Here is a 26,150-nt window from a genome sequence, read left to right as displayed (position 1 = left end):
GGAAAAGACATAGAGAAAGAGGAGGAGATATATACTGTCTGGGTGGCGTTTTAACCGGTCTCTACCGTAGCAGGAAAGGGAATCTACTTTAGCAATGAGTACGAAAAAATAATGAAATATAGAAAAAATAATAAATAGCAAATCATAATATATAAAAAAAAATCAAATACAAACAGCAGTAAAAAAAATAAGAACATATAAAATTAATCTGAAGACAGAAAATAATAATAGTAAAAAATAATGAACATGGTAAATCAATGTACGCAGCCAGAAATCTCAGTGAATTAAATCTCCCCCTATATGTAAAAAATTAAATGTCACTTTCAGATGGAAAAATAAAGGTACTTTTTGATGGATATTATGACCCCAGATCATTCCAATATGCAACCTGTATAATCTTGACAATTCTGAAGCATTATAGTAATATTGAAGTAACTTCAATATTATTAAAATCTCTAGAGAACTTCAAAGTTAGTATTTTTTGAGTTCTTCTCCATCTATAATTGGTGAATTCAGAGAAGCAAATATGAGAAATAGCTGTTTCAGAAGCAGCAAAGAAATGAACAATGTTACAAATTCAGATTTATTAAAAAGTCGGAACAATTTTAGAACATTTATAAGCAAAAACATGGTATGAACAATGTTAAATTCTGTATAGAGTATATTACACATTAAATATCAAGTATATTGAAATAATCAGAAAACAAATGTACTAAATTTCAGCAAAACTATATTTCATTGCTTGTGGGCAACATTCAAAAATATTGGATGGAGGTGGCTACTCTGAAATTAAATGCTATGATGATTCAAAAAGATATTCATACATGTTTTTGAGCCTTATTTCATATAACAATGTTACACAAGTTTACAAATAGATTTCAGCCCAATATATACAGGGGAGAGCTGGCAAATTTTAGCCCGGAGGGCAAGACTCGACTTTGCAGCCTATTTTAATGGGGAAAAATGCAGGAGGCCCAGTGATCCAGCCCAAGATAGTGCACTATGGGACCGGCCCGGGGAGCAGATGTCCCCCTGCCCAGCCTGCCCCTGAATATATATTAGCTCCTTCAAGGTGAAATATATGGTACAACTGGTTAAACAATTTTAACAAAAATATGAAAAAAAATTGCAATTTGACTCACAAAGAAATAAACTGTCTCCAAATAAATAAACTTTTTAGAAATTTAGAACCCGATTATTACCTCTTTAGACCAGATGGAGGTGGATGGACATAAAGCCCAATAGTTTTCAAATTAAGTCTCAGGTAAACTTACAGCTTTTCCGTAATTCTAAACTGGTTATTGAAATCACCAGATACATTTATTATTGAGAGAATTAATTGATGAAATAATGGTTCTTTATTTTAAGACAATTTTTATTTCTCCTTTACTTTGTTCTTTTTGTTAATGATTTGTTTCCAAAACTATGGCATCACTTGTAATGGTTTTTTTAAAAAAAAAAACATTTTATTGTCATGATGTTCAATAAAGATATTATCACAAAAACAACAACAACAACTCATATTTCACTATTAAAACATTTCCCATATGTAGAGCAAGATTATAGGTTCTCTTGATTTATTGGTAAAAAAAAATCCACATTCAGAGCAAGAATATGGACTCACTACTGTGTGAATTCTCAAATATGTATCAAGCTGTGATTTGTGATAAAAAGTTTCCTACATTCAGAGCAAAAATATGGTTTTACTATTATGTGGAATATCTCATGTCTGGTAATATCTGTTTGAAACACTACCCACTTTCATGGCAGAGGTATGATCTTTCCCCGGTGAATTCTGATCTATAACAAATTACTTCTACATTTTCCACATTCAGGGCAAAATATGGATTCTACCCTGTATGACTCAACTGATGAGCATCAAGCTGTGATTTGTAAAGAAAAAAAATCCCACAGTCAGAACAAGAATATGGTTTCTCACCTGTGTGAATTTTCTGATGCATTTGTAAGGTTCCTTTCCTAGTAAAACATTTCCCACATTCAGAGCAAGGAAATGGTCTCTCTCCTGTGTGACTTCTCTGATGTACAACAAGAACTGAATTACTTCTAAACTTTTTCCCACATTCAGAGCATGAATATGGTTTCTCTCCAGTGTGAATTCTCTGATGTACAACAAGATGTGTATTACTCCTAAACCCTTTCCCACATTCAGAGCAAGAATACAGTTTCTCTCCTGTGTGAATTTCCTGATGTACAACAAGCTGTGAATTACTTTTAAACCCTTTCCCACATTCAGAGCAGGAATATGGTCTCTCATCTGTATGACTTCTCTGGTGTATAACAAGTTCTGAATTATTTCTAAAACCTTTCCCACATTCAGAACATGAATATGGGCTTTCACCTGTGTGACTTCTCTGATGTATAAGTAGTTCTGAATTACTTTGCCACCGTTTCCCACACTCAGGGCATGAATATGGGTGTACTCCAGTGTGACGCCCCTGATGTACAATCAGTTGTGAATTATGAGTAAAACATTTCCCACACTCAGAGCAAGAAAATGGTCTTTCTCCTGTATGGATTCTCTGGTGTCTAACAAGATTTGAATTACTTCCAAACCTTTTCCCACATTTAGAGCAAGAATATGGCCTTTCCCCTGTATGAATTATCTGATGTTTAATAAGTTCTGATTTACTTTTAAACCCTTTCCCACATTCAGAGCAAGAATATGGTCTCTCCCCTGTATGGCTTCTATAATGTACAACAAGTTCTGCATTACTACTACACCTTTTCCCACATTCAGAGCAAGAATATGGTCTCTCTCCTGTATGGCTTCTATAATGTACAATAAGTGCTGAATTACTTCTACACTGTTTCCCACATTCAGAGCAAGAATATGGCTTCTCAACTGTGTGACCTCTCTGATGATTAAGAAGAAGAGATTTTTTAGAAAAACATTTCCCACATTCTGAGCAGGACCAAGATTGGTTTGCAATGTGATTGCACTCCCCCTGCCTCTGGTGTTTAACATGGCTGAACCCTTTATTAAAACATTTATCATGGTTGGAAGAGGATCCTGATTCATCCTTAATATGAGTAGATGTATATTGTGTATGATCTGTGGGAGTATAAATGTCAGTGTCTGTGATGTTTCCTCCATCACATGAAACCGATTCCTCCTTAATATGAGCAAGTGGTTCTTTATGCAGTTCTGTTCGGAGAAAAGTATGGTGGTTAGAATTTATAAAATGTCATGTTATCCATACTACTAATCACGTCATATAACAGTACCAGTCTTGATGTCTATCCATAGGTATCATACTTAGGATTTCTGTGTTTAAAATTAATATGCCCAAAAACCAACCACAAAGGGCTTTGTTGGTTTTGTGTTAACAGCCTGGAATCTGACTGCCAGTCTTGGTGCCCCCACAGCATTTGGTTGTCTTCCGCACGCTACATTGACACTTTAGCCAGTCCCCATCCCACAGACATCAGATATGCTTCTCTGTTATGGGAGCAACACGTCCTGTTCCTGTTTAATCACCACTAATAGCGCTGGTATTAGGGCCTTGGGATCCCAGGAAAACCACACGGAATTCCTAAAACAAGCTGCATTGCCCCCTAGTGTCTGATACCATTGCCATTATAGGTGAGGACAAAACTCTAAATGGATGTGCTTCTCCTATAGCAGAGACGTTGAGGGGCAGAGGAGGGGATTGGAACAGTAAGGAAAGGGCGTGGAAGATCCCCCAATGCTGAGTGTTACCAGCCTAAAACAAAAGCTTATTAACCCACAAAGATTAATAAGCTAATAAGGCAGATTTGTTGCATACCCAGGAACAATAAACACCACATATCTCAAGAAATAATCAATGAAAACCATAAACGCGAGTTATACCATATTATATAGTACTCACAAATGATGTACACACAGTGATGACATCTCATATACACAGACAGGACTGTGATTAAACCTCCTCTTACCCAGTGATGTGAGGGGCTGGTGATCCTCCATCATCACGTCCTTGTACAGACCCTTGTGTCCTTCTAAATACTCCCCCTCCTGCATGGAGAGATAGACAGTGACATCCTGACACCTTATAGGAACCTGACACACACAATGGTCATCACCCAGACACATCCCCTGGTGTTACTGTATAATGTCCCATTCCCAGCAGTCACCTCTCCAGTCAGCAGCTGAGTGATCTTGTTGGTCAGTTCCAGGATCTTCTGGTCATTGTCTCTCTCATGTATCAGTGAGTGAGGTGGAGGCACCGTGATGGGGCTCTGGGTCCTGCTCAATCCTCCTGACACACAGGGATGGCTGCTGGGTGTCTGACACTAACCGGATGTCTTCTTCACAACTGTGTAATTCTACACATGGAGAGACACAAATAAATATCACATGCCGGGAGGATGACACCTTAAGTATATCCACTCACTGGATCCTTCCCCTTCACTATAGTGTAAAACATCCCTTAATAATTTCATTATCATACAAAGCGTGTGCATGGAGAAGCCTTAATCAATTTACAATAAACAGGACAGAACTCATGCTCTATAAAAAAAATCCCCCCATACCATAATCAGTGTGTGCTGGGAGCAAACTTATTCCTCGTTATATATCACTGTACAGACCCCTCTCCTCTATATAATAATAATAATAATAATAATAATAATAATCCCCCATATCAGTGTGTGCTGGGAGTTATTACTCCCATATATCACTGTACAGTCCCCTCTCCTCTATATAATAATAATAATAATTCCCCATATCAGTGTGTGCTGGGAGTTATTACTCCCATATATCACTGTACAGACCCCTCTCCTCTATATAATAATAATAATCCCCATATCAGTGTGTGCTGGGAATTATTACTCCCATATATCACTGTACAGTCCCCTCTCCTCTATATAATAATAATAATCCCCCATATCAGTGTGTGCTGGGAGTTATTACTCCCATATATCACTGTACAGTCCCCTCTCCTCTATATAATAATAATAATCCCCCATATCAGTGTGTGCTGGGAGTTATTACTCCCATATATCACTGTACAGACCCCTCTCCTCTATATAATAATAATAATCCCCCATATCAGTGTGTGCTGGGAGTTATTACTCCCATATATCACTGTACAGTCCCCTCTCCTCTATATAATAATAATAATAATAACAATAATACCCCATATCAGTGTGTGCTGGGAGTTATTACTCCCCATATATCACTGTACAGTCTTCTCTCCTCTATATAATAAAAATAATAATAATAATCCCCCATATCAGTGTGTGCTGGGAGTTATTACTCCCATATATCACTGTACAGTCCCCTCTCCTCTATATAATAATAATAATAACAATAATACCCCATATCAGTGTGTGCTGGGAGTTATTACTCCCATATATCACTGTACAGACCCCTCTCCTCTATATTATAATAATAATAATAATAATAATAATAATCCCCCATATCAGTGTGTGCTGGGAGTTATTACTCCCATATATCACTGTACAGTCCCCTCTCCTCTATATAATAATAATACCCCATATCAGTGTGTGCTGGGAGTTATTACTCCCATATATCACTGTACAGACCCCTTTCCTCTATATAATAATAATAATAATAATCCCTCCCATATCAGTGTGTGCTGGGAGTTATTACTCCCCATATATCACTGTGCAGTCCCCTCTCCTCTATACAATAATAATAATCCCCCATATCAGTGTGTGCTGGGAGTTATTACTCGCCATATATCATTGTACGGACCCCTCTCCTCCATATAATAATAATCCCCCATATCAGTGTATGCTGGGAGTTAAACTTGAGGATGAGAGTTGTGAGAGATTCTAGGCTGGGGACATGAGGATGAGAGTTGTGAGAGGTTCTAGGCTGGGGACATAAGGCTGAGAGGTGGGAGGACATGAGGATGAGAGGTGAGAGATGCAGGTTCCAGGCTGGGGGACATGAGGATGAGAGTTGGGAGAGGTTTTGGGCTGGGGGACATGAGGCTGAGAGGCAGGGGAGGTTCTGGGCTGGGGGACCGAAGGAGAAGAGGTGGGGGGACATGAGGCTAAGAGGTGGAGAGGTATGAGGATGAGAGGTGGGAGAGGTTCTGGGCTGGGGGAGATTATGATGAGAGGTGGGAGAGGTTCTGGGCTGGGGGACATGAGGATGAGAGGTGGTGGGGGACATGAGGATGAGAGTTGGGAGAGGTTTTGGGCTGGAGGACATGAGAATGAGGCGTGGGATATGCAGGTTCTGGGCTGGAGGATCTGAGGCTGTGAGGAGGGGGAGGATCTGGGCTGGAGGACCTGAGGCTGAGAGGAGGGGGAGGATCTGGGCTGGAGGATCTGAGGCTGAGAGGAGGGGGAGGATCTGGGCTGGAGGATCTGAGGCTGAGAGGAGGGGGAGGATCTGGGCTGGAGGATCTGAGGCTGAGAGGAGGGGGAGGATCTGGGCTGGAGGACCTGAGGCTGAGAGGCGGAGGACCTGAGGCTGAGAGGAGGGGGAGGATCTGGGCTGGAGGACCTGAGGCTGAGAGGCGGAGGACATGAGGCTGAGAAGAGGGGGAGGATCTGGGCTGGAGGACCTGAGGCTGAGAGGCGGAGGACATGAGGCTGAGAGGAGGGGGAGGATCTGGGCTGGAGGACCTGAGGCTGAGAGGCGGAGGACATGAGGCTGAGAGGAGGGGGAATATCTGGGCTGGAGGACCTGAGGCTGAGAGGCGGAGGATCTGAGGCTGTGAGGAGGGGGAGGATCTGGGCTGGAGGACCTGAGGCTGAGAAGAGGGGGAGGATCTGGGCTGGAGCATCTGAGGCTGAGAGGAGGGGGAGGATCTGGGCTGGAGGACCTGAGGCTGAGAGGCGGAGGACCTGAGGCTGAGAGGAGGGGGAGGATCTGGGCTGGAGGACCTGAGGCTGAGAGGCGGAGGATCTGAGGCTGTGAGGAGGGGGAGGATCTGGGCTGGAGGACCTGAGGCTGAGAGGAGGGGGAGGATCTGGGCTGGAGCATCTGAGGCTGAGAGGAGGGGGAGGATCTGGGCTGGAGGACCTGAGGCTGAGAGGCGGAGGACCTGAGGCTGAGAGGAGGGGGAGGATCAGGGCTGGGGGACCTGAGGCTGAGAGGCGGAGGACATGAGGCTGAAAGGAGGGGGAGGATCTGGGCTGGAGGACCTGAGGCTGAGAGGCGGAGGACATGAGGCTGAGAGGAGGGGGAGGATCTGGGCTGGAGAACCTGAGGCTGAGAGGCGGAGGACATGAGGCTGAGAGGAGGGGGAGGATCTGGGCTGGAGGACCTGAGGTTGAGAGGAGGGGAGGATCTGGGCTGGGGGATATGAGGAGGAGAGGAGGGGGAGGATCTGGGTTGGGGGATATAAGGAGGAGAGGAGGGGGAGGATCTGGGCTGGGGGATATAAGGAGGAGAGGAGGGGGAGGATCTGGGCTGGGGGATATAAGGAGGAGAGGAGGGGGAGGATCTGGGCTGGGGGATATGAGGAGGAGAGGAGGGGGAGGACCTGGGCTGGGGGATATGAGGAGGAGAGGAGGGGGAGGATCTGGGCTGGGGGATATGAGGAGGAGAGGAGGGGGAGGATCTAGGCTGGGGGACATGAGGAGGAGAGGAGGGGGAGGATCTGGGCTGGGGGATATAAGGAGAGGAGGAGAGGAGGGGGAGGATCTGGGCTGGGGGATATAAGGAGGAGAGGAGGGGGAGGACCTGGGCTGGGGGATATAAGGAGAGGAGGAGAGGAGAGGAGGGGGAGGATCTGGGCTGGGGGATATGAGGAGGAGAGGAGGGGGAGGATCTGGGCTGGGGGACATGAGGAGGAGAGGAGGGGGAGGATCTGGGCTGGGGGACATGAGGAGGAGAGGAGGGGGAGGATCTGGGGTGGGGGACATGAGGAGGAGAGGAGGAGAGGAGGGGGAGGATCTGGGCTGGGGGACATGAGGAGGGGGAGGATCTGGGCTGGGGGCCTGAGGCTGAGAGGAGGGGGAGGATCTGGGCTGGGGGACATGAGGAGGAGAGGAGGGGGAGGATCTGGGCTGGGGGATATGAGGAGGAGAGGAGGGGTAGGATCTGGGCTGGGGGATATGAGGAGGAGAGGAGGGGGAGGATCTGGGCTGGGGAACATAAGGAGGAGAGGAGGGGGAGGATCTGGGCTGGGGGATATAAGGAGGAGAGGAGGGGGAGGATCTGGGCTGGGGGATATGAGGAGGAGAGGAGGGGGAGGATCTGGGCTGGGGGATATGAGGAGGAGAGGAGGGGGAGGATCTGGGCTGGGGGATATAAGGAGGAGAGGAGGGGGAGGACCTGGGCTGGGGGATATAAGGAGGAGAGGGAGGATCTGGGCTGGGGGATATGAGGAGGAGAGGAGGGGGAGGATCTGGGCTAGGGGATGTGAGGAGGAGAGGAGGGGGAGGATCCGGGCTGGGGGATATAAGGAGAGGAGGGAGAGGATCTGGGCTGGGTGATATAAGGAGAGGAGGAGAGAAGAGGAGGGGGAGGATCTGGGCTGGGGGATATAAGGAGGAGAGGAGGGGGAGGACCTGGGCTGGGGGATATAAGGAGAGGAGGAGAGGAGGGGGAGGATCTGGGCTGGGGACATGAGGAGGAGAGGAGGGGGAGGATCTGGGCTGGGGGCCTGAGGCTGAGAGGAGGGGGAGGATCTGGGCTGGGGGACATGAGGAGGAGGAGGATCTGGGCTGGGGGATATGAAGAGGGGAGGAGAGGAGAGGAGGGGGAGGATCTGGGCTGAGGGATATGAGGAGGGGGAGGATCTGGGCTGGGGGATATAAGGAGAGGAGGGGGAGGATCTGGGCTGGGGGATGTGAGGAGGAGAGGAGCGGGAGGATCTGGGCTGGGGGATATGAGGAGGGGAGGATCTGGGCTGGGGGATGTGAGGAGGGGAGGAGAGGAGAGGAGGGGGAGGATCTGGGCTGGGGGATATAAGGAGAGGAGGGGGAGGATCTGGGCTGGGGGATATGAGAAGAGGAGGGGGAGGATCTGGGCTGGGGGATATAAGGAGAGGAGGGGGAGGATCTGGGCTGGGGGATGTGAGGAGGAGAGGAGGGGGAGGATCTGGGCTGGGGGATATGAGGAGGAGAGGAGGGGGAGGATCTGGGCTGGGGGATGTGAGGAGGGGAGGAGGGGGAGGATCTGGGCTGGGGGATATGAGGAGAGGAGGGGGAGGATCTGGGCTGGGGGATATGAGGAGGAGAGGAGGGGGAGGATCTGGGCTGGGGGATATAAGGAGAGGAGGGGGAGGATCTGGGCTGGGGGATATAAGGAGGAGAGGAGGGGGAGGACATGGGCTGGGGGATATAAGGAGAGGAGGAGAGGAGGGGGAGGATCTGGGCTGGGGGATATGAGGAGGAAAGGAGGGGGAGGATCTGGGCTGGGGGACATGAGGAGGAGAGGAGGGGGAGGATCTGGGCTGGGGGACATGAGGAGGAGAGGAGGGGGAGGATCTGGGCTGGGGGACATGAGGAGGAGAGGAGGGGGAGGATCTGGGCTGGGGGACATGAGGAGGAGAGGAGGGGGAGGATCTGGGCTGGGGGCCTGAGGCTGAGAGGAGGGGGAGGATCTGGGCTGGGGGACATGAGGAGGAGAGGAGGGGGAGGATCTGGGCTGGGGGATATGAGGAGGAGAGGAGGGGGAGGATCTGGGCTGGGGGATATGAGGAGGAGAGGAGGGGGAGGATCTCTGGGCTGGGGGACATAAGGAGGAGAGGAGGGGGAGGATCTGGGCTGGGGGATATGAGGAGGAGAGGAGGGGGAGGATCTGGGCTGGGGGATATGAGGAGGAGAGGAGGGGGAGGATCTGGGCTGGGGGATATGAGGAGGAGAGGAGGGGGAGGATCTGGGCTGGGGGATGTGAGGAGAGGAGGGGGAGGATCTGGGCTGGGGGATATAAGGAGAGGAGGGGGAGGATCTGGGCTGGGGGATGTGAGGAGAGGAGGGGGAGGATCTGGGCTGGGGGATGTGAGGAGAGGAGGGGGAGGATCTGGGCTGGGGGATATGAGGAGGAGAGGAGGGGAGGATCTGGGCTGGGGGATATAAGGAGAGGAGGGGGAGGATCTGGGCTGGGGGATGTGAAGAGGAGAGGAGGGGGAGGATCTGGGCTGGGGGATATGAGGAGGAGAGGAGGGGGAGGATCTGGGCTGGGGGATGTGAGGAGAGGAGGAGGAGGATCTGGGCTGGGGATATGAGGAGAGAAGGGGAGGATCTGGGCTGGGGAATGTGAGGAGGAGAGGAGGGGGAGGATCTGGGCTGGGGATATGAGGAGGAGAGGAGGGGGAGGATCTGGGCTGGGGGATATGAGGAGGAGAGGAGGGGGAGGATCTGGGCTGGGGGATATGAGGAGGAGAGGAGGGGGAGGACCTGGGCTGGGGGATATAAGGAGGAGAGGAGGGGGAGGATCTGGGCTGGGGGATATGAGGAGGAGAGGAGGGGAGGATCTGGGCTGGGGATGTGAGGAGGAGAGGAGGGGAGGATCCGGGCTGGGGGATATAAGGAGAGGAGGGAGAGGATCTGGGCTGGGGGATATAAGGAGAGGAGGAGAGGAGAGGAGGGGGAGGATCTGGGCTGGGGATATAAGGAGGAGAGGAGGGGGAGGACCTGGGCTGGGGATATAAGGAGAGGAGGAGGGGGAGGATATGGGCTGGGGGACATGAGGAGGAGAGGAGGGGGAGGATCTGGGCTGGGGGCCTGAGGCTGAGAGGAGGGGGAGGATCTGGGCTGGGGGACATGAGGAGGAGGAGGATCTGGGCTGGGGGATATGAGGAGGGGAGGAGAGGAGAAGAGGGGGAGGATCTGGGCTGAGGGATATGAGGAGGGGGAGGATCTGGGCTGGAGATATAAGGAGAGGAGGGGGAGGATCTGGGCTGGGGATGTGAGGAGGAGAGGAGCGGGAGGATCTGGGCTGGGGGATATGAGGAGGGAGGAGGGGGAGGATCTGGGCTGGGGGATGTGAGGAGGGGAGGAGAGGAGAGGAGGGGGAGGATCTGGGCTGGGGGATATGAGAAGAGGAGGGGGAGGATCTGGGCTGGGGATATAAGGAGAGGAGGGGGAGGATCTGGGCTGGGGGATGTGAGGAGGAGAGGAGGGGGAGGATCTGGGCTGGGGGATATGAGGAGGGGGAGGATCTGGGCTGGGGGATGTGAGGAGGGGAGGAGGGGGAGGATCTGGGCTGGGGGATATGAGGAGAGGAGGGGGAGGATCTGGGCTGGGGGATATGAGGAGGAGAGGAGGGGGAGGATCTGGCTGGGGGATATAAGGAGAGGAGGGGGAGGATCTGGGCTGGGGGATATAAGGAGGAGAGGAGGGAGAGGACATGGGCTGGGGGATATGAGGAGGAGAGGAGGGGAGGATCTGGGCTGGGGGATATGAGGAGGAGAGGAGGGGGAGGATCTCTGGGCTGGGGGACATAAGGAGGAGAGGAGGGGGAGGATCTGGGCTGGGGGATATGAGGAGGAGAGGAGGGGGAGGATCTGGGCTGGGGGATATGAGGAGGAGAGGAGGGGGAGGATCTGGGCTGGGGGATATGAGGAGGAGAGGAGGGGGAGGATCTGGGCTGGGGGATATGAGGAGGAGAGGAGGGGGAGGATCTGGGCTGGGGGATGTGAGGAGGGGAGGAGGGGGAGGATCTGGGCTGGGGGATATAAGGAGAGGAGGGGGAGGATCTGGGCTGGGGGATGTGAGGAGGAGAGGAGGGGGAGGATCTGGGCTGGGGATATGAGGAGGAGAGGAGGGGAGGATCTGGGCTGGGGGATGTGAGGAGGGGAGGAGGGGGAGGATCTGGGCTGGGGGATATGAGGAGAGGAGGGGGAGGATCTGGGCTGGGGGATATGAGGAGGAGAGGAGGGGAGGATCTGGGCTGGGGGATATAAGGAGAGGAGGGGGAGGATCTGGGCTGGGGGATATAAGGAGGAGAGGAGGGGAGGACATGGGCTGGGGGATATAAGGAGAGGAGGAGAGGAGGGGGAGGATCTGGGCTGGGGGATATGAGGAGGAAAGGAGGGGGAGGATCTGGGCTGGGGGACATGAGGAGGAGAGGAGGGGAGGATCTGGGCTGGGGGACATGAGGAGGAGAGGAGGGGGAGGATCTGGGCTGGGGGACATGAGGAGGAGAGGAGGGGGAGGATCTGGGCTGGGGGACATGAGGAGGAGAGGAGGGGGAGGATCTGGGCTGGGGGCCTGAGGCTGAGAGGAGGGGGAGGATCTGGGCTGGGGGACATGAGGAGGAGAGGAGGGGGAGGATCTGGGCTGGGGGATATGAGGAGGAGAGGAGGGGGAGGATCTGGGCTGGGGGATATGAGGAGGAGAGGAGGGGGAGGATCTCTGGGCTGGGGGACATAAGGAGGAGAGGAGGGGGAGGATCTGGGCTGGGGGATATGAGGAGGAGAGGAGGGGGAGGATCTGGGCTGGGGGATATGAGGAGGAGAGGAGGGGGAGGATCTGGGCTGGGTGATATGAGGAGGAGAGGAGGGGGAGGATCTGGGCTGGGGGATGTGAGGAGAGGAGGGGGAGGATCTGGGCTGGGGGATATAAGGAGAGGAGGGGGAGGATCTGGGCTGGGGGATGTGAGGAGAGGAGGGGGAGGATCTGGGCTGGGGATGTGAGGAGAGGAGGGGGAGGATCTGGGCTGGGGGATATGAGGAGGAGAGGAGGGGGAGGATCTGGGCTGGGGGATATAAGGAGAGGAGGGGGAGGATCTGGGCTGGGGGATGTGAAGAGGAGAGGAGGGGGAGGATCTGGGCTGGGGGATATGAGGAGGAGAGGAGGGGAGGATCTGGGCTGGGGGATGTGAGGAGAGGAGGAGGAGGATCTGGGCTGGGGATATGAGGAGAGAAGGGGGAGGATCTGGGCTGGGGAATGTGAGGAGGAGAGGAGGGGGAGGATCTGGGCTGGGGATATGAGGAGGAGAGGAGGGGGAGGATCTGGGCTGGGGGATATGAGGAGGAGAGGAGGGGGAGGATCTGGGCTGGGGGATATGAGGAGGAGAGGAGGGGGAGGACCTGGGCTGGGGGATATAAGGAGGAGAGGAGGGGAGGATCTGGGCTGGGGGATATGAGGAGGAGAGGAGGGGGAGGATCTGGGCTGGGGGATGTGAGGAGGAGAGGAGGGGAGGATCCGGGCTGGGGGATATAAGGAGAGGAGGGAGAGGATCTGGGCTGGGGGATATAAGGAGAGGAGGAGAGGAGAGGAGGGGGAGGATCTGGGCTGGGGGATATAAGGAGGAGAGGAGGGGGAGGACCTGGGCTGGGGGATATAAGGAGAGGAGGAGGGGGAGGATATGGGCTGGGGGACATGAGGAGGAGAGGAGGGGGAGGATCTGGGCTGGGGGCCTGAGGCTGAGAGGAGGGGGAGGATCTGGGCTGGGGACATGAGGAGGAGGAGGATCTGGGCTGGGGGATATGAGGAGGGGAGGAGAGGAGAAGAGGGGGAGGATCTGGGCTGAGGATATGAGGAGGGGGAGGATCTGGGCTGGGAGATATAAGGAGAGGAGGGGGAGGATCTGGGCTGGGGGATGTGAGGAGGAGAGGAGCGGGAGGATCTGGGCTGGGGGATATGAGGAGGGGAGGAGGGGGAGGATCTGGGCTGGGGGATGTGAGGAGGGAGGAGAGGAGAGGAGGGGGAGGATCTGGGCTGGGGATATGAGAAGAGGAGGGGGAGGATCTGGGCTGGGGGATATAAGGAGAGGAGGGGGAGGATCTGGGCTGGGGGATGTGAGGAGGAGAGGAGGGGGAGGATCTGGGCTGGGGGATATGAGGAGGGGAGGATCTGGGCTGGGGGATGTGAGGAGGGAAGGAGGGGGAGGATCTGGGCTGGGGGATATGAGGAGAGGAGGGGGAGGATCTGGGCTGGGGGATATGAGGAGGAGAGGAGGGGGAGGATCTGGGCTGGGGGATATAAGGAGAGGAGGGGGAGGATCTGGGCTGGGGGATATAAGGAGGAGAGGAGGGGGAGGACATGGGCTGGGGGATATGAGGAGGAGAGGAGGGGGAGGATCTGGGCTGGGGGATATGAGGAGGAGAGGAGGGGGAGGATCTCTGGGCTGGGGGACATAAGGAGGAGAGGAGGGGAGGATCTGGGCTGGGGATATGAGGAGGAGAGGAGGGGGAGGATCTGGGCTGGGGGATATGAGGAGGAGAGGAGGGGGAGGATCTGGGCTGGGGGATATGAGGAGGAGAGGAGGGGGAGGATCTGGGCTGGGGATGTGAGGAGAGGAGGGGGAGGATCTGGGCTGGGGGATATAAGGAGAGGAGGGGGAGGATCTGGGCTGGGGGATGTGAGGAGAGGAGGGGGAGGATCTGGGCTGGGGGATGTGAGGAGAGGAGGGGGAGGATCTGGGCTGGGGGATATGAGGAGGAGAGGAGGGGAGGATCTGGGCTGGGGGATATGAGGAGGAGAGGAGGGGGAGGATCTGGGCTGGGGGATATGAGGAGGAGAGGAGGGGGAGGATCTCTGGGCTGGGGGACATAAGGAGGAGAGGAGGGGGAGGATCTGGGCTGGGGGATATGAGGAGGAGAGGAGGGGGAGGATCTGGGCTGGGGGATATAAGGAGAGGAGGGGGAGGATCTGGGCTGGGGGATGTGAAGAGGAGAGGAGGGGGAGGATCTGGGCTGGGGGATATGAGGAGGAGAGGAGGGGGAGGATCTGGGCTGGGGGATGTGAGGAGAGGAGGAGGAGGATCTGGGCTGGGGATATGAGGAGAGAAGGGGAGGATCTGGGCTGGGGAATGTGAGGAGGAGAGGAGGGGGAGGATCTGGGCTGGGGGATATGAGGAGGAGAGGAGGGGAGGATCTGGGCTGGTGGATATGAGGAGGAGAGGAGGGGGAGGATCTGGGCTGGGGAATATGAGGAGGAGAGGAGGGAGAGGATCTGGGCTGGGGATATGAGGAGGAGAGGAGGGGGAGGATCTGGGCTGGGGATATGAGGAGGAGAGGAGGGGGAGGACCTGGGCTGGGGGATATAAGGAGGAGAGGAGGGGAGGATCTGGGCTGGGGGATATGAGGAGGAGAGGAGGGGGAGGATCTGGGCTGGGGATGTGAGGAGGAGAGGAGGGGGAGGATCCGGGCTGGGGGATATAAGGAGAGGAGGGAGAGGATCTGGGCTGGGGGATATAAGGAGAGGAGGAGAGGAGAGGAGGGGGAGGATCTGGGCTGGGGGATATAAGGAGGAGAGGAGGGGGAGGACCTGGGCTGGGGATATAAGGAGAGGAGGAGGGGGAGGATATGGGCTGGGGGACATGAGGAGGAGAGGAGGGGGAGGATCTGGGCTGGGGGCCTGAGGCTGAGAGGAGGGGGAGGATCTGGGCTGGGGGACATGAGGAGGAGGAGGATCTGGGCTGGGGGATATGAGGAGGGGAGGAGAGGAGAAGAGGGGGAGGATCTGGGCTGAGGGATATGAGGAGGGGGAGGATCTGGGCTGGGAGATATAAGGAGAGGAGGGGGAGGATCTGGGCTGGGGGATGTGAGGAGGAGAGGAGCGGGAGGATCTGGGCTGGGGGATATGAGGAGGGGAGGAGGGGGAGGATCTGGGCTGGGGGATGTGAGGAGGGGAGGAGAGGAGAGGAGGGGGAGGATCTGGGCTGGGGGATATGAGAAGAGGAGGGGGAGGATCTGGGCTGGGGATATAAGGAGAGGAGGGGGAGGATCTGGGCTGGGGGATGTGAGGAGGAGAGGAGGGGGAGGATCTGGGCTGGGGGATATGAGGAGGGGGAGGATCTGGGCTGGGGGATGTGAGGAGGGGAGAGGGGGAGGATCTGGGCTGGGGGATATGAGGAGAGGAGGGGGAGGATCTGGGCTGGGGGATATGAGGAGGAGAGGAGGGGGAGGATCTGGGCTGGGGGATATGAGGAGGAAAGGAGGGGGAGGATCTGGGCTGGGGGACATGAGGAGGAGAGGAGGGGGAGGATCTGGGCTGGGGGACATGAGGAGGAGAGGAGGGGGAGGATCTGGGCTGGGGGACATGAGGAGGAGAGGAGGGGGAGGATCTGGGCTGGGGGACATGAGGAGGAGAGGAGGGGGAGGATCTGGGCTGGGGGCCTGAGGCTGAGAGGAGGGGGAGGATCTGGGCTGGAGGATCTGAGGCTGAGAGGAGGGGGAGGATCTGGGCTGGTGGATATGAAGAGGAGAGGAGGGGGAGGATCTGGGCTGGGGAATATGAGGAGGAGAGGAGGGGAGGATCTGGGCTGGGGGATATGAGGAGGAGAGGAGGGGGAGGATCTGGGCTGGGGGACATGGGGAGGAGAGGAGGGGGAGGATCTGGGCTGGGGGATATGAGGAGGAGAGGAGGGGGAGGATCTGGGCTGGGGGATATGAGGAGGAGAGGAGGGGGAGGATCTGGGCTGGGGGATATGAGGAGGAGAGGAGGGGGAGGATCTGGGCTGGGGGATGTGAGGAGAGGAGGGGGAGGATCTGGGCTGGGGGATATAAGGGGAGGATCTGGGCTGGGGGATATGAGGAGAGGAGGGGGAGGATCTGGGCTGGGGGATGTGAGGAGAGGAGGGGGAGGATCTGGCTGGGGGATATAAGGGGAGGATCTGGGCTGGGGGATATGAGGAGGAGAGGAGGGGGAGGATCTGGGCTGGGGGATGTGAGGAGAGGAGGGGGAGGATCTGGGCTGGGGGATATAAGGGGAGGATCTGGGCTGGGGGATATGAGGAGAGGAGGGGGAGGAGAGGAGGGGGAGGATCTGGGCTGGGGATGTGAGGAGGAGAGGAGGGGGAGGATCTGGGCTGGGGGATATGAGTAGAGGAGGGGGAGGATCTGGGCTGGGGGATGTGAGGAGGAGGGGGAGGATTTGGGCTGGGGGATGTGAGGAGTGGAGGGGGAAGATCTGGGCTGGGGGATATAAGGAGAGGAGGGGGAAGATCTGGGCTGGGGGATATAAGGAGAGGAGGGGGAGGATCTGGGCTGGGGGATATAAGGAGAGGAGGGGGAGGATCTGGGCTGGGGGATGTGAGGAGGAGGGGAGGATCTGAGGAGAGGAGGGGGAGGATCTGGGCTGGGGGATATAAGGAGAGGAGGGGAGGATCTGGGCTGCGGGATGTGAGGAGGAGAGGAGGGGGGGATCTGGGCTGGGGGATATGAGTAGAGGAGGGGGAGGATCTGGGCTGGGGGATGTGAGGAGGAGGGGGAGGATCTGGGCTGGGGGATATGAGGAGAGGAGGGGGAGGATCTGGGCTGGGGGATATAAGGAGAGGAGGGGGAGGATCTGGGCTGGGGGATATGAGGAGAGGAGGGGGAGGATCTGGCTGGGGATATGAGGAGAGGAGGGGGAGGATCTGGGCTGGGGGATATGAGGAGAGGAGGGGGAGGATCTGGGCTGGGGGATATGAGGAGAGGAGGGGGAGGATCTGGGCTGGGGGATATGAGGAGAGGAGGGGGAGGATCTGGGCTGGGGGATATGAGGAGGAGAGGAGGGGGAGGATCTGGGCTGGGGGATGTGAGGAGAGGAGGGGGAGGATCTGGGCTGGGGATATGAGGAGAGGAGGGGGAGGATCTGGGCTGGGGAATGTGAGGAGGAGAGGAGGGGGAGGATCTGGGCTGGGGGATATGAGGAGGAGAGGAGGGGGAGGATCTGGGCTGGTGGATATGAAGAGGAGAGGAGGGGGAGGATCTGGGCTGGGGAATATGAGGAGGAGAGGAGGGGGAGGATCTGGGCTGGGGGATATGAGGAGGAGAGGAGGGGGAGGATCTGGGCTGGGGGACATGGGGAGGAGAGGAGGGGGAGGATCTGGGCTGGGGATATGAGGAGGAGAGGAGGGGGAGGATCTGGGCTGGGGGATATGAGGAGGAGAGGAGGGGGAGGATCTGGGCTGGGGGATGTGAGGAGAGGAGGGGGAGGATCTGGGCTGGGGGACATGGGGAGGAGAGGAGGGGGAGGATCTGGGCTGGGGGATATGAGGAGGAGAGGAGGGGGAGGATCTGGGCTGGGGGATATGAGGAGGAGAGGAGGGGGAGGATCTGGGCTGGGGGATGTGAGGAGAGGAGGGGGAGGATCTGGGCTGGGGGATATAAGGAGAGGAGGGGGAGGATCTGGGCTGGGGATATGAGGAGAGGAGGGGGAGGAGAGGAGGGGGAGGATCTGGGCTGGGGGATGTGAGGAGGAGAGGAGGGGGAGGATCTGGGCTGGGGGATATGAGTAGAGGAGGGGGAGGATCTGGGCTGGGGGATGTGAGGAGGAGGGGGAGGATTTGGGCTGGGGGATGTGAGGAGTGGAGGGGGAAGATCTGGGCTGGGGGATATAAGGAGAGGAGGGGGAGGATCTGGGCTGGGGGATATAAGGAGAGGAGGGGGAGGATCTGGGCTGGGGGATGTGAGGAGGAGGGGGAGGATCTGAGGAGAGGAGGGGGAGGATCTGGGCTGGGGGATGTGAGGAGGAGAGGAGGGGGGGGATCTGGGCTGGGGGATATGAGGAGGGGAGGAGGGGGAGGATCTGGGCTGGGGGATATGAGGAGAGGAGGGGGAGGATCTGGGCTGGGGGATATGAGGAGGAGAGGAGGGGGAGGTTTTGGGCTGGGGGATGTGAGGAGGAGAGGAGGGGGAGGATCTGGGCTGGGGGATATGAGGAGGAGAGGAGGGGGAGGATCTGGGCTGGGGGACATGAGGAGGGGGAGGATCTAGGCTGGGGGACATGAGGAGGGGAGGATCTGGGCTGGGGGACATGAGGAGGAGAGGAGGGGAGGATCTGGCTGGGGACATGAGGAGGAGAGGAGGGGGAGGATCTGGGCTGGGGGACATGAGGAGGAGAGGGGGGGAGGATCTAGGCTGGGGGACATGAGGAGGGGGAGGATCTGGGCTGGGGGATGTGAGGAGAGGAGGGGGAGGATCTGGGCTGGGGGACATGAGGAGGAGAGGAGGGGGAGGATCTGGGCTGGGGGACATGAGGAGGAGAGGAGGGGGAGGATCTGGGCTGGGGGACATGAGGAGGAGAGGAGGGGGAGGATCTGGGCTGGGGGACATGAGGAGGAGAGGGGGGGGAGGATCTGGGCTGGGGGACATGAGGAGGAGAGGGGGGGGAGGATCTAGGCTGGGGGACATGAGGAGGAGAGGATCTGGGCTGGGGGATGTGAGGAGAGGAGGGGGAGGATCTGGGCTGGGGGACATAAGGAGAGGAGGGGGAGGATCTGGGCTGGGGGATATAAGGAGAGGAGGGGGAGGATCTGGGCTGGGGGATATAAGGAGAGGAGGGGAGGATCTGGGCTGGGGACATGAGGAGGGGAGGAGGGGGAGGATCTGGGCTGGGGATATGAGGAGAGGAGGGGGAGGATCTGGGCTGGGGGATATGAGGAGGAGAGGAGGGGGAGGTTCTGGGCTGGGGGATGTGAGGAGGAGAGGAGGGGGAGGATCTGGGCTGGGGGATATGAGGAGGAGAGGAGGGGGAGGTTCTGGGCTGGGGGATGTGAGGAGGAGAGGAGGGGGAGGATCTGGGCTGGGGGATATGAGGAGGAGAGGAGGGGGAGGATCTGGGCTGGGGGACATGAGGAGGAGAGGAGGGGGAGGATCTGGGCTGGGGGACATGAGGTTGAGAGGAGGGGAGGATCTGGGCTGTGGGATATGAGGAGGAGAGGAGGGGGAGGATCTGGGCTGGGGGACATGAGGAGGAGAGGAGGGGAGGATCTGGGCTGGGGGATATGAGGAGGGGAGGAGGGGGAGGATCTGGGCTGGGGATATGAGGAGGGGAGGAGGGGGAGGATCTGGGCTGGGGGATATAAGGAGGAGAGGAGGGGGAGGATCTAGGCTGGGGGACATAAGGAGGAGAGGAGGGGGAGGATCTGGGCTGGGGGACATGAGGAGGGGAGGAGGGGGAGGATCTGGGCTGGGGGACATGAGGAGGAGAGGAGGGGGAGGATCTGGGCTGGGGGATATGAGGAGGAGAGGAGGGGAGGATCTGGGCTGGGGGATATGAGGAGGGGAGGAGGGGGAGGATCTGGGCTGGGGGACATGAGGAGGGGAGGATCTGGGCTGGGGGATATGAGGAGAGGAGGGGGAGGATCTGGGCTGGGGGATATGAGGAGGGGAGGAGGGGGAGGATCTGGGCTGGGGGACATGAGGAGGAGAGGAGGGGGAGGATCTGGGCTGGGGGATATGAGGAGGAGAGGAGGGAGGATCTGGGCTGGGGGATATGAGGAGGGGAGGAGGGGGAGGATCTGGGCTGGGGGACATGAGGAGGGGGAGGATCTGGGCTGGGGGATATGAGGAGAGGAGGGGGAGGATCTGGGCTGGGGGATATGAGGAGAGGAGGGGAGGATCTGGGCTGGGGGCCTGAGGCTGGCACGATATACACTGTGGGTGTTACAGCCCTGTAATCATTATATCACAGCCGCATCATGTTACCCTTTTAAATTCATAATTCGTGCGAGTATTTTACCTATGTTATATGTAAATGATTATATCCCACCTGTTTGTTGTCAGCCGGAAGATGTTACCCTACGTCTGCTTCGTGCGTTCCAACCTACTTCCGGTCCGTGCGGTCCAACCTTCTTCCGGTCGTGCGGTCCAACCTACTTCCGGTCGTGCGGTCCAACCTACTTCCGGTCCATGCGGTCCATCTTCTGCTGATCTGAGCTTATCGCTTTTTTCTACAACCATTTCCGGGTTTCTGGTGTTTCTTCCTTACAAGGATTCTCCACCGCGGTGCGAGGAGCCCGAACAGCTCATCGGTATTCCCTGGACAACCGGCCCCAGTACAGGTCACAGTACAGGACTCAGTACAGGTCACAGTACAGGTCACAGTACAGGTCACAGTACAGGTCACAGTACAGGACTCAGTACAGGTCTCAGTACAGGTCACAGTACAGGTCACAGTACAGGACTCAGTACAGGACTCAGTACAGGTCTCAGTACAGGACTCAGTACAGGTCACAGTACAGGACTCAGTACAGGTCACAGTACAGGACTCAGTACAGGTCTCAGTACAGGTCACAGTACAGGACTCAGTACAGGTCTCAGTACAGGTCACAGTACAGGTCACAGTACAGGTCTCAGTACAGGTCACAGTACAGGTCACAGTACAGGACTCAGTACAGGTCACAGTACAGGTCACAGTACAGGTCACAGTACAGGACTCAGTACAGGTCACAGTACAGGTCTCAGTACAGGACTCAGTACAGGTCACAGTACAGGACTCAGTACAGGTCACAGTACAGGACTCAGTACAGGTCACAGTACAGGACTCAGTACAGGTCACAGTACAGGACTCAGTACAGGTCACAGTACAGGACTCAGTACAGGTCACAGTACAGGTCACAGTACAGGACTCAGTACAGGACTCAGTACAGGTCACAGTACAGGACTCAGTACAGGTCTCAGTACAGGTCACAGTACAGGTCACAGTACAGGTCACAGTACAGGACTCAGTACCGGCCCCAGTACAGGACTCAGTACAGGTCACAGTACAGGTCACAGTACAGGACTCAGTACAGGTCACAGTACAGGTCACAGTACAGGACTCAGTACAGGACTCAGTACAGGACTCAGTACAGGTCTCAGTACAGGTCACAGTACAGGACTCAGTACAGGACTCAGTACAGGTCACAGTACAGGTCACAGTACAGGTCACAGTACAGGTCTCAGTACAGGTCACAGTACAGGACTCAGTACAGGTCACAGTACAGGTGACAGTACAGGTGACAGTACAGGACTCGGTACAGGTCACGGTACAGGACTCGGTACAGGTCACGGTACAGGTCACGGTACAGGACACGGTACAGGTCACGGTACAGGTCACGGTACAGGTGACGGTACAGGTGACAGTACAGGACTCAGTACAGGTGACAGTACAGGTGACAGTACAGGTCACAGTACAGGACTCAGTACAGGTCACAGTACAGGTCTCAGTACAGGTCACAGTACAGGTCACAGTACAGGACTCAGTACAGGTCACAGTACAGGACTCAGTACAGGTCACAGTACAGGACTCAGTACAGGTCACAGTACAGGTCACAGTACAGGTCACAGTACAGGACTCAGTACAGGTCACAGTACAGGACTCAGTACAGGTCACAGTACAGGACTCGGTACAGGTCACGGTACAGGTCACGGTACAGGTCACGGTACAGGCCACGGTACAGGCCACGGTACAGGCCACGGTACAGGCCACGGTACAGGCCACGGTACAGGCCGCGGTACAGGTCACAGTACAGGTGACAGTACAGGTCACAGTACAGGTGACAGTACAGGTCACAGTACAGGACTCAGTACAGGACTCAGTACAGGTCACAGTACAGGTCACAGTACAGGACTCAGTACAGGTCACAGTACAGGACACAGTACAGGACTCAGTACAGGTCACAGTACCGGCCCCAGTACAGGTCACAGTACAGGTCACAGTACAGGACTCAGTACAGGTCACAGTACAGGACTCAGTACAGGACTCAGTACAGGTCACAGTACAGGACTCAGTACAGGTCACAGTACCGGCCCCAGTACAGGTCACAGTACAGGTCACAGTACAGGTCACAGTACAGGTCACAGTACAGGTCACAGTACAGGACTCAGTACAGGACTCAGTACAGGTCACAGTACAGGACTCAGTACAGGACTCAGTACAGGTCACAGTACAGGACTCAGTACAGGTCACAGTACAGGACACAGTACAGGTCTCAGTACAGGTCACAGTACAGTACAGGTCACAGTACAGGTCACAGTACAGGTCTCAGTACAGGACTCAGTACAGGACTCAGTACAGGTCACAGTACAGGACTCAGTACAGGTCGCAGTACAGGTCGCAGTACAGGTCGCAGTACAGGTCGCAGTACAGGACTCAGTACAGGCCGCAGTACAGGACTCAGTACAGGCCGCAGTACAGGACTCAGTACAGGTCGCAGTACAGGACTCAGTACAGGTCGCAGTACAGGTCGCAGTACAGGTCGCAGTACAGGTCGCAGTACAGGTCGCAGTACAGGTCGCAGTACAGGTCGCAGTACAGGTCGCAGTACAGGACTCAGTACAGGTCGCAGTACAGGACTCAGTACAGGTCGCAGTACAGGTCTCAGTACAGGTCGCAGTACAGGTCGCAGTACAGGACTCAGTACAGGTCGCAGTACAGGACTCAGTACAGGTCGCAGTACAGGTCTCAGTACAGGTCGCAGTACAGGTCGCAGTACAGGTCGCAGTACAGGTCGCAGTACAGGTCTCAGTACAGGTCGCAGTACAGGACTCAGTACAGGACTCAGTACAGGTCACAGTACAGGACTCAGTACAGGTCACAGTACAGGACTCAGTACAGGTCGCAGTACAGGTCGCAGTACAGGACTCAGTACAGGTCACAGTACAGGTCACAGTACAGGTCTCAGTACAGGTCACAGTACAGGTCTCAGTACAGGTCACAGTACAGGACTCAGTACAGGTCACAGTACAGGACTCAGTACAGGTCTCAGTACAGGTCACAGTACAGGACTCAGTACAGGTCACAGTACAGGACTCAGTACAGGTCACAGTACAGGACTCAGTACAGGTCACAGTACAGGACTCAGTACAGGACACAGTACAGGTCACAGTACAGGTCACAGTACAGGACTCAGTACAGGTCACAGTACAGGTCACAGTACAGGTCACAGTACAGGACTCAGTACAGGTCACAGTACAGGACTCAGTACAGGACTCAGTACAGGTCACAGTACAGGACTCAGTACAGGACTCAGTACAGGTCACAGTACAGGTCACAGTACAGGACTCAGTACAGGTCACAGTACAGGTCACAGTACAGGTCACAGTACAGGTCACAGTACAGGACTCAGTACAGGTCACAGTACAGGTCCCAGTACAGGACTCAGTACAGGACACAGTACAGGTCACAGTACAGGTCACAGTACAGGTCACAGTACAGGACTCAGTACAGGTCACAGTACAGGTCACAGTACAGGTCACAGTACAGGACTCAGTACAGGTCACAGTACAGGTCACAGTACAGGACTCAGTACAGGTCACAGTACAGGACTCAGTACAGGTCTCAGTACAGGTCTCAGTACAGGTCACAGTACAGGACTCAGTACAGGACTCAGTACAGGACTCAGTACAGGTCACAGTACAGGTCTCAGTACAGGTCTCAGTACAGGTCACAGTACAGGTCACAGTACAGGTCACAGTACAGGTCACAGTACAGGTCACAGTACAGGACTCAGTACAGGTCACAGTACAGGACTCAGTACAGGTCACAGTACAGGTCACAGTACAGGACTCAGTACAGGTCACAGTACAGGTCACAGTACAGGTCACAGTACAGGACTCAGTACAGGTCACAGTACAGGTCACAGTACAGGACTCAGTACAGGTCACAGTACAGGACTCAGTACAGGTCTCAGTACAGGTCTCAGTACAGGTCACAGTACAGGACTCAGTACAGGACTCAGTACAGGACTCAGTACAGGTCACAGTACAGGTCTCAGTACAGGTCTCAGTACAGGTCACAGTACAGGTCACAGTACAGGTCACAGTACAGGACTCAGTACAGGTCACAGTACAGGTCACAGTACAGGACTCAGTACAGGTCACAGTACAGGTCACAGTACAGGTCACAGTACAGGTCACAGTACAGGACTCAGTACAGGTCACAGTACAGGACTCAGTACAGGTCACAGTACAGGACACAGTACAGGTCTCAGTACAGGTCACAGTACAGTACAGGTCACAGTACAGGTCACAGTACAGGTCACAGTACAGGACTCAGTACAGGTCACAGTACAGGTCACAGTACAGGTCTCAGTACAGGACTCAGTACAGGTCTCAGTACAGGTCACAGTACAGGACTCAGTACAGGTCACAGTACAGGTCACAGTACAGGACACAGTACAGGTCACAGTACAGGACTCAGTACAGGTCACAGTACAGGACTCAGTACAGGTCACAGTACAGGACTCAGTACAGGACTCAGTACAGGTCACAGTACAGGACTCAGTACAGGTCACAGTACAGGTCACAGTACAGGACTCAGTACAGGTCACAGTACAGGACTCAGTACAGGTCACAGTACAGGACTCAGTACAGGTCACAGTACAGGACTCAGTACAGGTCACAGTACAGGTCACAGTACAGGACTCAGTACAGGTCACAGTACAGGACTCAGTACAGGTCACAGTACAGGTCACAGTACAGGTCTCAGTACAGGTCACAGTACAGGACTCAGTACAGGACTCAGTACAGGTCACAGTACAGGTCACAGTACAGGACTCAGTACAGGTCACAGTACAGGTCACAGTACAGGTCACAGTACAGGTCTCAGTACAGGTCACAGTACAGGTCACAGTACAGGTCACAGTACAGGTCACAGTACAGGACTCAGTACAGGTCACAGTACAGGACTCAGTACAGGTCACAGTACAGGACTCAGTACAGGTCACAGTACAGGACTCAGTACAGGTCACAGTACAGGACTCAGTACAGGTCACAGTACAGGTCACAGTACAGGTCACAGTACAGGACTCAGTACAGGTCACAGTACAGGACTCAGTACAGGACTCAGTACAGGTCACAGTACAGGACTCAGTACAGGTCACAGTACAGGTCGCAGTACAGGTCTCAGTACAGGTCGCAGTACAGGACTCAGTACAGGACTCAGTACAGGTCTCAGTACAGGTCACAGTACAGGACTCAGTACAGGTCGCAGTACAGGACTCAGTACAGGTCGCAGTACAGGACTCAGTACAGGACTCAGTACAGGCCGCAGTACAGGACTCAGTACAGGCCGCAGTACAGGACTCAGTACAGGTCGCAGTACAGGACTCAGTACAGGTCGCAGTACAGGACTCAGTACAGGTCACAGTACAGGACTCAGTACAGGACTCAGTACAGGTCACAGTACAGGACTCAGTACAGGTCACAGTACAGGTCACAGTACAGGACTCAGTACAGGACTCAGTACAGGACTCAGTACAGGTCACAGTACAGGTCTCAGTACAGGTCTCAGTACAGGTCACAGTACAGGTCTCAGTACAGGTCACAGTACAGGTCACAGTACAGGTCACAGTACAGGTCACAGTACAGGACTCAGTACAGGTCACAGTACAGGTCACAGTACAGGACTCAGTACAGGTCACAGTACAGGACTCAGTACAGGTCACAGTACAGGTCACAGTACAGGTCACAGTACAGGACTCAGTACAGGTCACAGTACAGGACTCAGTACAGGTCACAGTACAGGACACAGTACAGGTCTCAGTACAGGTCTCAGTACAGGTCACAGTACAGTAC

The 26,150-nt window shown here is 55.2% G+C and overlaps 2 protein-coding genes across 22 annotated transcripts in view; both read right to left on the bottom strand.

Moving 5' to 3' along the window:
• The window catches only part of LOC142160072 (uncharacterized), a 1,559,230-nt gene that overhangs the window by 583,384 nt on the left and 949,696 nt on the right, over positions 1-26,150 (bottom strand). The window lies entirely within an intron of this gene.
• Positions 600-20,420, bottom strand: LOC142160121 (uncharacterized). 2 transcript variants are annotated; one of them, XM_075215084.1, is made up of 4 exons: positions 20,362-20,420; positions 4,138-4,329; positions 3,940-4,063; positions 600-3,166 (listed from the first exon to the last, which is right to left on the bottom strand). In XM_075215084.1, exons 3-4 carry the CDS (start codon positions 4,022-4,024, stop codon positions 1,851-1,853), a joined length of 1,401 nt encoding a protein of 466 aa, XP_075071185.1. In that variant the 5' UTR covers positions 4,025-4,063; positions 4,138-4,329; positions 20,362-20,420; the 3' UTR covers positions 600-1,850. The 2 variants fall into 2 exon arrangements, with proteins under 2 accessions (XP_075071185.1, XP_075071186.1); XM_075215085.1 differs by having other exon boundaries at positions 3,940-4,018.

The sequence above is a fragment of the Mixophyes fleayi genome, chromosome 6, assembly GCF_038048845.1.
Source record: "Mixophyes fleayi isolate aMixFle1 chromosome 6, aMixFle1.hap1, whole genome shotgun sequence".
Taxonomy (NCBI): domain Eukaryota; kingdom Metazoa; phylum Chordata; class Amphibia; order Anura; family Limnodynastidae; genus Mixophyes; species Mixophyes fleayi.
Note: the sequence above shows the minus strand (reverse complement) of the source record. Positions and strands in the feature narration are given on the sequence as shown.